The sequence below is a fragment of the Poecilia reticulata genome, chromosome 20, assembly GCF_904066995.2.
Source record: "Poecilia reticulata chromosome 20, P_reticulata-male-v2, whole genome shotgun sequence".
NCBI lineage: Eukaryota > Metazoa > Chordata > Actinopteri > Cyprinodontiformes > Poeciliidae > Poecilia > Poecilia reticulata.
The window spans coordinates 25,703,752-25,719,602 of NC_088849.1; the positions used below are offsets into that span (position 1 = coordinate 25,703,752).

The 15,851-nt window shown below is 37.1% G+C and overlaps 3 protein-coding genes across 7 annotated transcripts in view; all 3 read left to right on the plus strand.

Annotated features, from left to right (window-relative positions):
• Positions 1-4,757, plus strand: part of LOC103457032 (NACHT, LRR and PYD domains-containing protein 12-like) — a 57,367-nt gene extending 52,610 nt beyond the window's left edge. The window contains exon 10 of the mRNA XM_081601848.1: positions 4,531-4,757. Coding sequence (XP_081457974.1) covers positions 4,531-4,540 — 10 coding nt within the window. The 3' untranslated portion in view covers positions 4,541-4,757. The remainder of the gene's footprint in view (positions 1-4,530) is intronic.
• LOC103457031 (NACHT, LRR and PYD domains-containing protein 12-like) overlaps positions 1-15,851 on the plus strand; it is an 84,569-nt gene that overhangs the window by 52,597 nt on the left and 16,121 nt on the right. For 2 of the 3 annotated variants that reach the window (XM_081601844.1, XM_081601843.1), the window contains exons 6-7: positions 747-917; positions 2,451-2,621. In XM_081601844.1, the coding sequence (XP_081457970.1) occupies positions 747-917; positions 2,451-2,621 (342 nt within the window). Of the gene's footprint in view, positions 1-746; positions 918-2,450; positions 2,622-3,432; positions 4,525-15,851 lie in introns of those variants that run through there. The other variant, XM_081601845.1, reaches the window with a different exon arrangement.
• Positions 7,325-10,416, plus strand: LOC145549432 (uncharacterized). 3 transcript variants are annotated; one of them, XM_081601891.1, is made up of 9 exons: positions 7,325-7,954; positions 8,541-8,591; positions 8,661-8,705; positions 8,777-8,838; positions 8,923-8,986; positions 9,192-9,245; positions 9,428-9,454; positions 9,540-9,693; positions 9,773-10,416. In XM_081601891.1, the coding sequence occupies exons 2-9, from the start codon at positions 8,577-8,579 to the stop codon at positions 9,964-9,966; spliced, it is 615 nt and encodes a 204-aa protein (XP_081458017.1). In that variant the 5' UTR covers positions 7,325-7,954; positions 8,541-8,576; the 3' UTR covers positions 9,967-10,416. The 3 variants fall into 3 exon arrangements, with proteins under 3 accessions (XP_081458017.1, XP_081458016.1, XP_081458015.1); XM_081601890.1 differs by having other exon boundaries at positions 7,325-7,564; positions 7,817-8,591; XM_081601889.1 differs by having other exon boundaries at positions 7,325-8,591.

Genomic DNA, 15,851 nt, shown 5'->3' on the forward strand with positions numbered 1-15,851 from the left:
CCCATCACAGGTAGATTCTAGTAAAGGATTGATTAATGCCTGATATTAAAATTATTTTGTGCCCATGTGGCTGGACACCACACGGCACGACAAACCCGATTGAACCTGGGATTTCTGTCAGCTAATGTGTCTCTCAGGTTTTAAAAATAGGCCGACAACTCGTGTAGTGTGTGATGGACATTACACTAAGGAAATAGGAAGGGAGGGTTAGTGGAGAGCACCTGAGCTGAGCCTTTTTCATTCAGTGTCATCAACAGAAAGAAAAGAGGCAGGAAGAGACCATAAAGCCGATAATTAAAATGAGGTCGATAGGTTTTATTTATTGTGCGATTAATGGATTTATCGTTTATCACGACAGGTCTAACTGAGAACATGATCACCAGCAGAGCAGCGCCACCTTGTGGATCAACAGAGTCATAGGTTTCTACCAGATACCTGAAATAAACCAACCTTCAATTTGACTCTGATATAAAACTACTTTACAATTTAAAGTCCATTTTAATTCCCGACCAGAACCACTGGAGGCCCGACTGAAATATTCTAACACATCATAATAACATGTTCTGGTTCTGCTGGTTTGGACTCTATAAACCAATTTTACTGGATCAGATATTAAACATCAGTTCATCATGTTTCTTTTACATTCAGTGAAATTAATTTTCTACATTTTTATTATTAATTTGTTCATATTTCAGTTTTAACCTGCATCCTGTTGCTTCAGCTCACATCTTTTATTCTTTATTCAGATTGATGAGCTGCAGTTTGTCAGAGATCAGCTGTTCTTCTCTGGCCTCAGCTCTGAAGTCCAACCAACATCTGACTAAACTGGACCTGAGTGGAAACGACCTGAAAGATTCTGGAGTGAAGGAGCTCTGTGGTTTACTACAGGATCCTGAATGCAGAATACAACGATTAGAGTAAGAAACCATGTTTTATTCTGGATCTGATGTTTGTGATGTGAAAGTTGTGTTGCCACTAAACTGCAGACAGATGCTGATATTCTACTGATCCACTCTGAGGATCTTCATGGTAAAGTCTGCTTTCTTCTTCTATGGTTTGGTCCAGTTAAAGTTTCTGTGTTTTATAAAAGCACCAGCAGTTCCTCCTCCCACCATCACATCCAACCAATCACAGCGTTCATTTCACAGACACCAACCACACCTGCAGAGAGAAGGTCAAAGGTCAGATTGGAGACTAAAGGCTGATAAAACTCTATTAGGATCATTAAATGTCTTAATATCTACAAACAATCAGATATAAAATCTGATAAAATGTCTTTATGTCCAAGACAGACTGAGGCTGAATTCACTAAATAATGATGTTCATCCACATCTCTGACCTTCTGATCATAAATGATCAATAAACCATCATTGATAAAACCACAAACTTTATTAGCCTGTAAAGATGAACAGATGTAGAAACATCAGGAATCAGTTTGACATTTAAAATGAATCTGAACTGAAATATTAGAGCTCAGTCCAACAGAAACAGTTACATTTTAATACAGCAGCATCAATTTAAGTCAATTATCTGAAATAATATGTAAATATTTTCCAAGCTGTGAATAAATGTGAGGTGAACAAAGTATTCCCTCCTTTCCTTGGTTGTTTCTAATCTCCAGTGTTTGAGGTGAAGCAGCAGGAATCCTGTGAGTTTGTGACAGATGTAGCAGGAAGTTGTGACGTTGACAGAAGGAGCTGGATGGACGACGGAGGGACAGCTGATAGCAGAGCAGCTTTATTTCTAGACAACTTTAAACAGGACCAAAGAAGACATGAAGCAGCATCACATGATCCAATAATCAACCAATAAACCATCAATAGGAGATAAACATCAATACAACAGCCCTGATTAAAATAATAAGATAATCATACAGTCAGAATGAAGTAAATGGAAATAGAGCAAAATAACAATAAATTGATTTAATTCAAACAGACAAAAGTCAACATTTGGTTTGAAGCAGGAATTTATAATCAATCTGGACTATTGATCTTCCAGATAAATCAGTCAGTTCAGTTTCCACTCATGTGTTTATGAATGAGTGAAGTGTAATTATTGCAGCTGTTGATCCTCCAGATGATGAATCACTCAGTTCCTCTCAATAGCAGGTTACTGTCACTGTGGAAATGAGCTGCTTCATTAAATCACTGCAGCTTCATTAACAGCTCTAATGTCTCACTTTGGTTCTTAAAGTCCATTTTAATTCCCGACCAGAACCACTGAAGGCCCGACTGAAATATTCTAACAACACGTCATAATAACATGTTCTGGTTCTGCTGGTTTGGACTCTATAAACCAGTTTTACTGGATCAGATATTAAACATCAGTTCATCATGTTTCTTTTACATTCAGTGAAATTAATTTTCTACATTTTTATCATTAATTTGTTCATATTTCAGTTTTAACCTGCATCCTGTTGCTTCAGCTCACATCTTTTATTCTTTATTCAGATTGATGAGCTGCAGTTTGTCAGAGATCAGCTGTTCTTCTCTGGCCTCAGCTCTGAAGTCCAACCAACATCTGACTCAACTGGACCTGAGTGGAAACAACCTGAAAGATTCTGGAGTGAAGGAGCTCTGTGGTTTACTACAGGATCCTGAATGCAGAATACAACGATTAGAGTAAGAAACCATGTTTTATTGTGGATCTGATGTTTGTGATGTGAAAGTTGTGTTGCCACTAAACTGCAGACAGATGCTGATATTCTACTGATCCACTCTGAGGATCTTCATGGTAAAGTCTGCTTTCTTCTTCTATGGTTTGGTCCAGTTAAAGTTTCTGTGTTTTATAAAAGCACCAGCAGTTCCTCCTCCCACCATCACATCCAACCAATCACAGCCTTCATTTCACAGACACCAACCACACCTGCAGAGAGAAGGTCAAAGGTCAGATTGGAGACTAAAGGCTGATAAAACTCTGATATTAGGATCATTAAATGTCTTAATATCTACAAACAATCAGATATAAAATCTGATAAAATGTCTTTATGTCCAAGACAGACTGAGGCTGAATTCACTAAATAATGATGTTCATCCACATCTCTGACCTTCTGATCATAAATGATCAATAAACCATCATTGATAAAACCACAAACTTTATTAACCTGTAAAGATGAACAGATGTAGAAACATCAGGAATCAGTTTGACATTTAAAATGAATCTGAACTGAAATATTAGAGCTTTAATTCCCGACCAGAACCACTGAAGGCCCGACTGAAATATTCTAACAACACGTCATAATAACATGTTCTGGTTCTGCTGGTTTGGACTCTATAAACCAGTTTTACTGGATCAGATATTAAACATCAGTTCATCATGTTTCTTTTACATTCAGTGAAATTAATTTTCTACATTTTTATCATTAATTTGTTCATATTTCAGTTTTAATCTGCATCCTGTTGCTTCAGCTCACATCTTTTATTCTTTATTCAGATTGAAGGACTGCAGGTTGTCAGAGATCAGCTGTTCTTCTCTGGCCTCAGCTCTGAAGTCCAACCAACATCTGACTGAACTGGACCTGAGCAACAACAATCTGACAGATTCAGACATTCAGCAGCTGAAACATTTTGTAAAGGATGTTCTGTAAGTAAATGTTATCAGTGAGTCCAGCTGCTGTCAGCATGTTGAACTAAACCAGTTCCCATCAAAGCTCCAGTGTTCCCAGTAAAGCTGCAGCTTCTCAGTGGGAGGAGAATGGTTCAGGCTTCCTGATTGGACACAGAGACAGCAATCAGCCAATCAGAGCAGCAGCAGCTTGCTGTGTTCCTGTGTTTGTGTTGGTGTGAAGATGAGTGTTGTTGCTGTGTCCATGTCTCCAGGACGTCCAGCTGGACTCCAGCGTCCAGCCGTCCAGCATGTCCAGAGACAGTGGTCCTCATTCATCAAACTGTGGCAGCAGCAGATCTGATCTCAGATCTGCTTGTTCTCTCAGTTCAACAGGAAACAAGTGATCAGGTTGATGTTGGTCACAGCTCTGAGATCAGTCTGACTGCAGCCTGGAAACCACTGGAAACTCTGGTTTCACAAACCATCATTCATTTAGTCAGCAGCTGCTCTTCCTGCTCCAGTCCAGTCCTCACATGTGGACATGTGTCCTCCTGTCCTCAGTCTCATCCAGATGTGTTCAGGGACAGACAGCCTCCATGCTGCTCAGTCAGCTGATGTCCAGCAGCAGATGTTTGTTCATCAGCAGCAGTTTGTGTTGAAATGCAGCAGCAGCAGCAAATCCATCCCTCCAGTGTTGGAGCAGCAGTGAACCTTCAGGCTCTCAGCAGTTTGTTTCCACTGTGGACTTGAGTGGAACCTGCAGAGGAAGCAGACTGGATGCTGAAAGTGTGTGTAGGTGTGTGAGCTTGGAGCTCAGTGTGTTCACTGCAACACGTTAAGATGAGAGCTGAGAGGAAGCTGCTCTGAACACGACTGAAGGCCCTGCTGCTCTTTCTACTGGATGTGCTGCGTCACTGACTGCTGCTGCTGGAGAGAAGCTGGAAACTCACTGATCTGATCTCTGATTCTTTCTTCTCTCTGCAGGTGGTGCTGATCTCTGTAAAGCAGAGAATCGTCTCTGTTTCCTGCTGATCCTCAGAAGCTGCAGCAGTTTGAGTCTAAAGAGACTCTGACTGGATCATGATGACCTTTGACCTGAATGGTTTCCATCCTGTTTATTTCCTCCTGTCTGTCATTTTGTATCTGATGTTTTTCTCTTTGGATGGATGAAGATGAAATTGTAACTCGGCTCCATTGATATTATTGTAGCATCATGATGTTAGAATATAACATTATGTGAGGGTTCTTACATAAACCAGTCAGAGAGACGCTGAATGGAATCCAAAAATAATCTTAATTTATTACAAAAAAGTTCAAAATTAATTAAACAATGAAGAACTGGGCCCAAAAACTAAGGTCAACATTATAAACTCCAACTCAGGTAGTAAAACAAAGAACTCAAGCAAAAAACTGACCTAACAAACAAGATATGAGAGGAACTTAAATAGTGGCTGATCAGACCACTGCTGACACACAAGGGGTAATTAAACATACAAAAACTTAAACAAATACTAATCAATATAATACCAAATCTTTAAATTAATCAAACATTAGAATGAAACTGCCAAATAGAAGAAACATTTAAAGAAATGGTCAAATTAAATAAAGAAAACCAAATGTCCTCGTCCCCTGGCAAACAAAGTCATATCATCCAGCCTTATTCAGTATATTAAATTATATGACTAACTACATATTATTTAACATTCACATTTCTTTGCTGGTATTACCTAAAAGTGTTGCATTTTAATATCTCACTTGAATTCCTGATCTACATGCAAATACTTGATATAACGTAAACACCGAGAAAAGGGGAAAAAAGATTTGTGAAATGTTGAGTATTACAAATGGGATTAAATTTTATTGTAGGTACAAACAGGATAGCAAAATGAACAGTGAATATATGATATACTTCCTAGCAGCTAATCAGACATCAGACTTGTTTTGTCTTTACTGGTGATGAAAACTCGTCACTCTGGAGGAGAGGAAGTCCGGCTCAGCCCCGTCCAGGATGACTGCAGTGTCAGGGTAGCCAACAAAGTCTGCAGGTAGATCTTTGCAAATCTGGTGGTCCGGTTTCAAGATCATAGTTTAACCAAGTACTGTAAAAAAAAAAAGTTAGTCCACGTTGTGATGATCCGGCAGACCGTGGACTGATGGACGCCGTCAGCAGGTCCAGGTGCTTGGATCCAATGGAAAGAGCACAGCGATCATGGCTCAGAAACACATCATGAGGTGTTAGGATGCAAACCTGAAAAATTAAACAACAAAAACCTAATAAGCGTCCATATTTATCTGCACAACGTAATCAAAACTAATAAATCCTCAGCTCTTTTTGAGAGATTTGCTTGAAAATAAATTGACAATATCTCAGGAATTAAATGTTTAAGTGAAATAGTTCTGGTATCGCAAAGAAACTGCAAAAAAAAGTTTCAGAGGTGTAACAACACTGAAGTTACTGAGTAAGAGTGAACTAAAATATTTACTTAGAAAATGCATGTTAAAATCTGAATACTCTTTTGAAAGTGTACAGCTGAAATGAATTTAAACTACTAGCAGGCAAAGCACAGTGTCCGTCTAATACCTGCACCAACAATAATACAAAAAATGATGCGTATAAGAGGCATTAGTTTATAAAAGTTGAGGCAAACCTAAATTTACCATTTTAAAAACAAAAAGCAGCGGGAGGATGTAACTTCATATCCTCATTTTCTAAGCAGCGGAGGGAAAAAAAGAGAAATTACGTTGTGTAACACAAGAACAGATTATAGCAGCCAAGTGGAAAAATTCAGTCTAACGTGGATTATAATTATGAAACAGCTAAGGTAGATGTCATATTTTCGGGATTCGGGAAATATGTGATTTGTACCATTTGTTCTGTAGGTTTTTTATGTGGGTCGGTGCCACTTAAAGGCTGTAAAGCGAAGGTATTGGACCTTAATCTGACTAACTACTTGTGTGGTTCGGATCGGGCTGAAGCGCTGCTGCTCTCGGCTGTTCTTAAATTACCTTCTCTGTATTGGAGGGGTTCGTCGCTCCGACTGCATGTTAAATGTTTATATAATTGTCATATAAACAAAAACTTAGGAGTTGCCTAAAAATAATTTCATGCTCCGTATAACACAAAGACACATCAACACACATATTGACTTACCTTGTGCCGAATCGCTGCCTCTGTTCTCAGTCTGTTCCCGTTGCAGTGGATTTCCTCCGGCATTATTTTCCTCCAACAAATTATTCCACTGAACGAAGAACGTACAGCTCCCTTTTAACCTCCGTCTTTCCATTTCTGACGCTGGTTCTTCAATATCCTCAAGCTCTGAAATAGCAGGCAGCAGTGTTAGCTGTAGTATCTTGATATCAGCAGGAAAATGAAAAAAACTAAGCACTGGATGGTACTGGCTAATTACTGGACACAACAGCACACCACAAAACTCGGTTGTTGTACCAGTAGCTCACAGATATTTTAAGGTTTGCATCTTTTTCATGGTACAGATCTTACAGCTTTGGCTAAAAACAATAGGAGCAAGCAGGACCCGGAACCAATCTATGTGGCATAAATTCAAACGGAAATACGTCACCACCTCTCGTGGCATATACCCCATTGAGCCTAGGCTGTTGTGAAAAACTGGATACTTGAATTGGGACTATTGTTACGATTTTTTTTCATGTTCTCTGATGTTAATAAAACTTGTCACAGTTAAAATGTCGTATCTCCATGGCAACCCTCCCTACCTTCAGCTCCTCCACAGTCGCCATGTTGTTGCTGAGCAGCCGCTCCTTCAGCGAGAAGGTCCTCGCTGCAGCATGCAGAAAGGGGCGGGGACGGACCACTGTCAGCCTCATACCTTATATGGAAATGGGACCATTGCACTCCGGAAGTGAAGGGGGCGCTATTTTCCTAATTTCTAGTATAAATACCTTAAAGAAGCGGGTTTGAGATGCCGATTGAAAGAATTTTGAGAGGGTTCATGTGTTCGGCACACGATCCAAAATGGAAAAGGCGCAAAGTCAGCAAAAGGTATTTTTACCTTCTTTAAAATTTTTATCACATAGTAAATCAATACGCTTTTCTAGATGACGTTGAGCATATAATAAACAGCTGTAGACTATTGAAATGCGTAATTCATAGAAGGTAAGGTTAAATTTAGCATGTAGCATAGCTAATTATTTCCCTGCAGGGCACCATTAGATAAAAATAGAAAAGTAAATAAAATGTATAATTGATAAGTGTATTTTATGCTCAAACTTTGTTTTTTATTTTATTTAACAGATCCACGTTTCTATTTGTAACATTCGTAACGGAGAGAAGATTATTCCGGATATTTCTGTCCTCTTTGCTCATACAAAGCCGATGAGTCGTTCAAGGTACAGAATCACATAACAAGAACTGCTACGGTTCAACATAACGGTATGTAAAGCTACACTTACACTATCATTTATTTATTTACCTTCTTAACAGTTTTGTAGTTGGTTTTTTTTTTCATAAAAAAGACTAGAAAAAGGTTAATCCTTTTTGAAATATGTTTTTGCACGCCAACATTTCTGGAAAGTCTAACACTTTTTATAAACTAAAAGCTGCCATCATAGGTGGGTGTAGTTCCCTCTACTTCATATATTTATAGTAGTAAATAACTGCAAAAAACACTAGTAAGAGTAACAGTATTAGGTGATATATCTACTATTAAGTACGGTTTTACTGATCATAATGTGCAGTGTAATATTACCCATTTATTTCTGCAGACATGAATTAAAATGAAGGTATGTGCACTGATAGTTATTTTAAAAATGGAAATTAAAAATATTAATATAAGTGAGATGTTATTGTTGGACAATTATAGTTCTTTAGAGCTACCAGACTGCTTATTTCCAATCATTCCTCCGTTCAATGTTTACAGTCAATAGTGTGGGTAAGGCTGTTGTCTTATACATTAATTTGATTGTTAAAGTAATTTAAATTTTCCCTCTTTTCTTGAATGTTCTCTCAAACACCACAGGGATTGCCTAAACAAGGACTGTCCAACAACTGTGGAATGTTTGTAGTGATGGTAACATCCACTTCCTCCCACCATTTTGTTGTATTGTTTGTATAGACATAATCACATTTTTCTCCACAGTATGCTCTCTACTTTGTGATGGAAGCACCATTTGATTTCACGGAGGTAAGGAAACAGATAAGACTGCATGCTTTCTGTTGGAGATGTCATTAAATGCGAACCTGTCATGTCCACAGAATGACATGATGACAATACGAAGATGGTGGACTCTCACTCTCCTGAGAAACTTCCCTGTGAAGTAAGAATAATGGTGCAATATACCACATCATCATACACATAAGTCAGTTTTTTAAAGAAAATCTTCAATTTGTCCTTTTAAAAGGTCCAAAGAAGAACTACAAAAGGAGAGAAAGCGGAAAAAAGTTCATGAGGGGGCAAAATATGAGGTATGGTTTAGTTCAAATTCATCAGTGTGTAGTTTTGAATCATGTAATTTCTATTATGTCCGTTCACAATGCAGTTTTATGCAATGCTTGATTGTTAAAATATGAAACAAAATCAGGATAGGACAGTTAAAAAGGTTGAAACTGTTTTGATGTTGTTTGGACTTGGGCTCATCTTTCACTTTCAAAATATCTATATTTTTTACAGACTCTGTGTGCTGATGACCACACCTATGCAAAAGCAACTGAGGCACAAATTGAGGTTAATTTTTAAAATGTACACATAACTATTATTTTTGATTTGTATTTAAACCAGAAATGATTTTTTTTAAACAGGAAAATATATTTTTTGCACATCATTTTTTTACGACAGTAGAGATGGAAAGGGTAAGACACTGAGAGATACAAAGTGTTAATTACTGTTTTATGCTTCTCACCATGCAGGTACAAATGATGCCACCAATTTTGCAGGTAAAGATACATTCATAATCATATGCGTCATAGCCATTATTCTGGTGATAGTCTTGCAATGCACCTGTTTTTCTGTAATTTTCAGATGCCTTTGGATGTACTGGAAGCTGTTCTCCAAGAGGTGATACTAGCACAGGGAGATGCAGCTTACCTCACCTTGGCCTTAACCTGCAAGCGCTTTAAAGCCATTGTGTCTGACCCAGTGTTCAGGAAGAGGACTCACTTTGCTTGGCTGGATGGTAAGAACCTTTGACTTTTTTCCACATAAAACATGTTAAATTAGATTTAAACTACATGAAATTTATCATTCATTTACAGGTGAGATCAACTGGGGTAAATTTTCAAAGTCATTCAAGGCAGAAAACCGGATTCCTTTTGCAGTTGTTACGTGTTCTTCCTGTAACCGGCAATATAAAGACTGTGTGGGCTTCACTGGAAATGGAAGACGAGGAGATTACCCTCGTTACTACTGTGATGGCAGACCTGGACACTGCCCTGGATGTCAGTACTGAATGCAAGGAGAATAATAGTTGTTTTCCACAGTCTTTCACACATTTCAGTTGTCACACATTGTTCTTTTTTGGTGACATCTTTGTAAATCTGTTCTGCTGACATTTGGATTTGTTCTGTCATCCTTTAGTTTTTCACAATGTGTTCTTTAAATATTATGTAAATTTTTTAGTGTTCCTTTTGTTGTAGTTCAGTTGATTTATATTGTTTAGTTTTTTGGTAGAACTGTTGTTTCCAGGAAAAGTAACATTGTGGCTCTAATATATTAAAGAGAAAGTAGAACCAATAAAGTAGTTGTAAATATATTGTAACAGCATTGTTTAACAATTGGATAACCTTGTTTTAAAATTTTGAAATACAAGCAAAGATAATACCTTTCAGTATTTCATGTGTAACGTTTCATATACTTTAACAATGACTGGAAGAAATAAAAATTGTCTTTGCAAACCTCAGTCGTTTATGTTTTAGCAATCAGAATCAACAGTTTTTATTTAAATAAAGCAACCAAATACAGAAACATGTTCAGTTAGAAACATACCATAATACAAAGATTAAAGGTATGCTGAGCGACGGTGGAGACCGGGTGGAGGTGATGGAAACTCGGGTGAGGAGCAGTTCTTCACATCAAGCCGGACTTTATGAAGGGTAATTCAAGAAGATGAGGAGACCGGCGCCGATAGGCTGAGACGGAGGCGCATGATGAGCTGATTGGCTGAATTGAAGAGCGTTAGAATGTACACATAAGCCTGATTTATTTATCTGGTGACTTCAAAGAAGCTTTTCATACAGAAACAATGATTAATCCACAGTGGATCATTCTCTTGTCAAATAAACTTTCTAAAACCTACTTTCTCTGAGTGTTTCCAGTTTGAAGCTACATTTAAAGTTTTACAAAAGTCTCTCTGGGTTTTGCAACAATTGAATATTTGAGCGCAGTTTGTGAATCAAATACAACTGGTAGAGTTGATATAGAATTTCTAAATTGAATAGTGGGACACCAGTCCAGTGTCTTTTATCAGATTACTGGTTAAGCTGGAGTCCTTACAGGAAAGGTTTCCAATGAGGCTTTATGGTAAACAATGACAATAGTTGAGCTCACCTGCAACCAAGCATAATAGGTTTTGGCACTAGTTATATTTTATATTTAAATTTATTTATTATAAGAGTACGTTTCACTACATCACAATCTATTAATTGAACTACAGCGTTCTTGAAGTATTTGGTATCTGTTTTCTTAATCTAGGATGGACTGGTGATCTGCCCAGGGTCATGCGTGCGTGTATGATAATTAATGGATGGATAAATGTGTTCCTAAATATTTTTTAAGCCTTTTGTTTCAGCTAGATTGGGTGACAATAGATAAATACATATACATAATAATTCATTATTGTTGCTTGTTTTAAGTTGTTTATTACTAATGTGATTTTAACATTAAAAAACAATAGTTTTAATTATTTTTTTAAAGGGACATACCACGTTACATTTTTATTTCTATTATTATTATTATTATTATCAATATTATTATTATTATTATTATTATTATTATTATTATTATTATTATTATTATTATTATTATTATTATTATTAACGCGGCTGGTACAGGAAATAGCGCCACTAGCGCCCCCTTCACTTCCGGATTGCAATGGTCCCATTTCCATATAAGGTAAGAGGCTGACAGTGGTCCGTCCCCGCCCCTTTCTGCATGCTGCAGCGAGGTGTACTTGTCTCACTACGGTGGATCAGAGACTCACCTGACGCCCGGGTCGCTCATGCTGTGTCCATGGTAACGGTAAGTTTGGAGCTCCATGATGATTGGCCACTGGAAAACAAACAGGAAATTATTTCACCGCGCCGGAGAGCAGCAGCAGAAGAAGAGCTTCGCTCACCTTCCCGACTATCTGAAGGAAAACAGGTTTTCAGAGGATCTCACCACAGCTGACGAGGCTCAGCCAGAAAAACTGGCCATTAATTGACGCAGCCAGGAAAGAAAGAAGGAAAAAAGGCCCATTTTGCTGGAGTCCTCGTGATCATTGAGGGAAAAGACATCAAGTCACCGCTGTCCCCAACTGGACAGAAAGTCATTCCTGTCCTCATGGACACAACAAGCCCTTCATAGATCTCAGGTTCTGCTCAGTTGGTCACCATAAAACCTACACATTTAATATTTGGATCATTTTCTATCTTCTAATCCTTGAAGGCAGTTTGTCTATTCATTTACATTATCTTAATTCACTCCAAAGTTTACAAATTAATTATATGTTTTTTATTGAATTCAGGTTGACTGTGCTTTGCTAAGTGTATTTACTATATTGTTAAGTTCAGTCTCTGCTTGCTGTGCATTTCAGCACTTTTTATATCAATTTGAATTTATGGTCCTTTATAGTTATTAATGCAGCTCTACTGTTCCAAACTGAAAGCTTCTTCTAAGTCTTAGTGTCTGACATCTGAGTCAGTTTAGCTACTTTCTGTTCATGGTTTAAATTTCACCATTCAGGGTCTGAAGGTTGTTTTCTGTGTCCACTTATCCTACATCATCCCTTTCAATCTTCTCATTAAATGCCAGGGGTTTAAGAGAAAATGTTAAATGCAAAGCTTTATTTTTATTTGCCAAACAACAAAAGTCTGATTTTTTTTTCCAAGAGTCACATAGTTCAGCAAATGATGCGTCTTTTTGGAAAACTCAATGGGGAAATGAGTTCTGGTTTTCTCACGGCTCAGAAAGATCAGCAGGGGTTAATATTTAAAAAACAACTTTAATGGTTCAGTTCTACACTCACAGTGATCCTAATGGCCACTTTATCATTTAATCCTGAATGTCAACAACAATATTGCCCTTCTTGCCAATGTATATGGATATTTCAGGTTTTTTACTTGATGGATTAGAATCTAGTTTTATACTCTGGTTATCAAAATAACCTTTTAATGGGTGGAGATTTCAACGTTGCTTTGAACAGCTCCCTAGATCGATGGCCTCCGAGTGTTAATAATACTTCTTCTATTAACTCGTCCTCTTTTATACTAAAATTTAATCTCATAGATATATGGAGGTAAAAACCCAGTTTCTAGAGATTATATATGGTCTAATGAGCCTCAATGTCTCGCATAGATTACTGGTTAGTTTCTGATTGCTTAGATAAAAATCACATCACTCCTAGAATATTAACAACACCTTTAACCGATCACAAAGCAATATCATTGATCGCCTCATTCTGTACTAACATTACTCCCACATTCAAAAGTTATTATTGGAAACTTAACAATTCCATCTTAAAAAATGTGCTAGTAATTGATAAAGTCAAATTATTAATAATCCAGTTCTGGAAAAAAAGCCTTAATTCATAAAAATTTCTCTAGAAATTGGGAACTCCTTAAATTTGAAGTTACTAAATATTTCAGAGAGTTTGGTGCCTCTCTGTCTAAATCCAGGAGAGACGAAGAAACAAAAGTAACATCCAGAATAACTGAAATTACTCAAATCTTACCTGAAAATGTATCTGAAAATGACTTAAAGGATTTAAACCATTCAACAAAATAAATTAAATGAAATATACAGAAGGTGAGCAGAGAGGGCTTTTGTGAGACCGAGAAGGAAATGGCTGGAGGAACAAAACACTGCATATTTCTTTCAATTAGAAAGAACCAATTCAATTCAGTTCAAAAACTTAACAACTTTATCACTGATGATCCCCAAACAATAGCAAAGTATTGCTCTGGTTTCTACAGTGAGTTGTATGGATCACGATATAATAAATCTGAATCTGAAAACTTCTTTACACATCTTAGAGAAACTAAGTCAATTATTGATGACCAAAGGAATATCTGTGATCGTCCCTCATCTCCTGCTGAAGTCCTGTCTGCCATCAAGCACCTAAAACTCAACAGATCTCCAGGAGTTGATAACTTCAGAGTTCTGCATCACCTTTGCAGAACAACTGGCCCCGTTCCTCCACCGGCTGTTTGCAGGATGCATCCATAACCAAACTCTTCCTCTGTGTCAAGGCCTGCTGACATTAATGCCCAAACCTAAAAAAGACCCTTCTGATTGATAACTGGTGTCCAATCTGCCTTCTTAATAATGACTATAAAATACTAGGATGAGGATGAAAAGTGTTCTTAACTTTATAATTGATGAAACTCAAATTGGTTTCATGACACAAAGACATTTAGCCAACAACATCAGGCTGGTGTTGGATCTGATTGACTCTAGATTTGTGCCATGATGGTTTGTGCCTTATATTATTTTTAGATATCCGTAAAGCCTTTGACACCATTGAACATAACTTTATTTTTCAATCATTAGAGAAATTTGGTTTTGGCCCTTACTTTTGTGCTGCAATCCAAACCAAGTATAAAAATGCTAACTGTTCAGTCAAGCTTCATACTGGTTCGTCTCCCAGATCTGATCTAAAGCCAGGAGTCAGGTAAGGTTGCCCAGTTTCCCCAAACCTCTTTTTGATCTGCTCTCAATTACTTTCATAGTTCATTAAACTCAACCATTTAAAGGTATCTCTATTGCTGATAAAAAGATTATAATTAGTCAACTAGCTGACGATACCACCTTATTTTTACAGGATGCTTCTCAGGTTCTTTAGCGATTGATGTAGTTGAGAAATTTTCCAGAGTCTCTGGACCTTAACATTAATAAATTAACTTTTAGCCCTTAAATATTGTAACACATCCTCCATTTATAATATTCCTGTAAAAGAATCTGTCACCTATCTCGGCATAATGATCAACAAAGATCAAAATTCTAGAAGTTCTCTGAATTTTAACCCTATTATAGAAAATGTACAAAAGAAACTAAGTTCTTGGCTTCAAAGAGAGATTTATTAATTCAACGAAGAATTTTGTTAGCAGAAGCAGAAGCATCTCCTGTTTAACTTATCCAGCTTTGTCTGTTTCTGTAAATAAACAACTGACATCATTGATAAAATGCTTCATAGATTTATATGGAAAAATAGGATTCATTATATCAGGAAGTCAGTCTTAATGAACTGATTACAACTTGGTGGCCTCAATTTTCTTGATTTTTCAACCTTAAATAATACATTCAAAACAAAACAGTTACTTAAAAATCCATCCTCTATCTGGAATTTTATACCTAACTTTTTATTCTCAAAACTTGGTGGCCTTAATTTTATTCTCCTTTGCAACTACAAAATTGAAAAACTTCCCATAAAACGATCTAATTTCCACAAACAAATGTTTCTTTCCTGGTCTCTAATTTACAAGCACAATTTTTCACCCCATCAATATATTTGGAACAATGGAGACATTCTGTACAAACATAAATCTTTATTCTTGGAATATTGGTTTGAACATGGAATCATCTTAGTTCAGCAGCGTTTTAGTCCTGATGGTGTCTTAATGTCGTATTCTGAACTTCTAGAAAGGTTTGGTCTCCGTACCACCAAAGGAATATGTGCTTGTTTTGGATGCTAAAACAAGTTTTGGTAATTCCATGTATTTTCTACTGTATTATGTTTTGGATGTTACAGTCTGTAACTGTTGGTATTTTTTTTAAATTACTTTAAATTGTACAGATATTTTTTACAGTGTACATCAGCAGGTGAGCTCCTCCTCCTCACCTGTATCAATCAGATCACCTGGATCGTCTCCATTTTGTGACCCAGACGTCTCAGCAGCAGGTCCAGTGAGTACACACTTTATATAAAACTGGTTCTGACCCGTTTTCAGGCTTTTCTCTGTTTCCGGGTCAGAGAAGCGAGAACAGACCGAACCTTTCAGTCACAGTTTGAACTAATCTGAGCAGCTGTTTAAATATAATCTCTCTGTTTATGTAAAAGTGTTTTAATGTCAGATTTATTATTGCGCTGCTGTCATTTAAAGCTCTGAATAGAAAGTTTGTCACTTTTCCTCTGGAAAT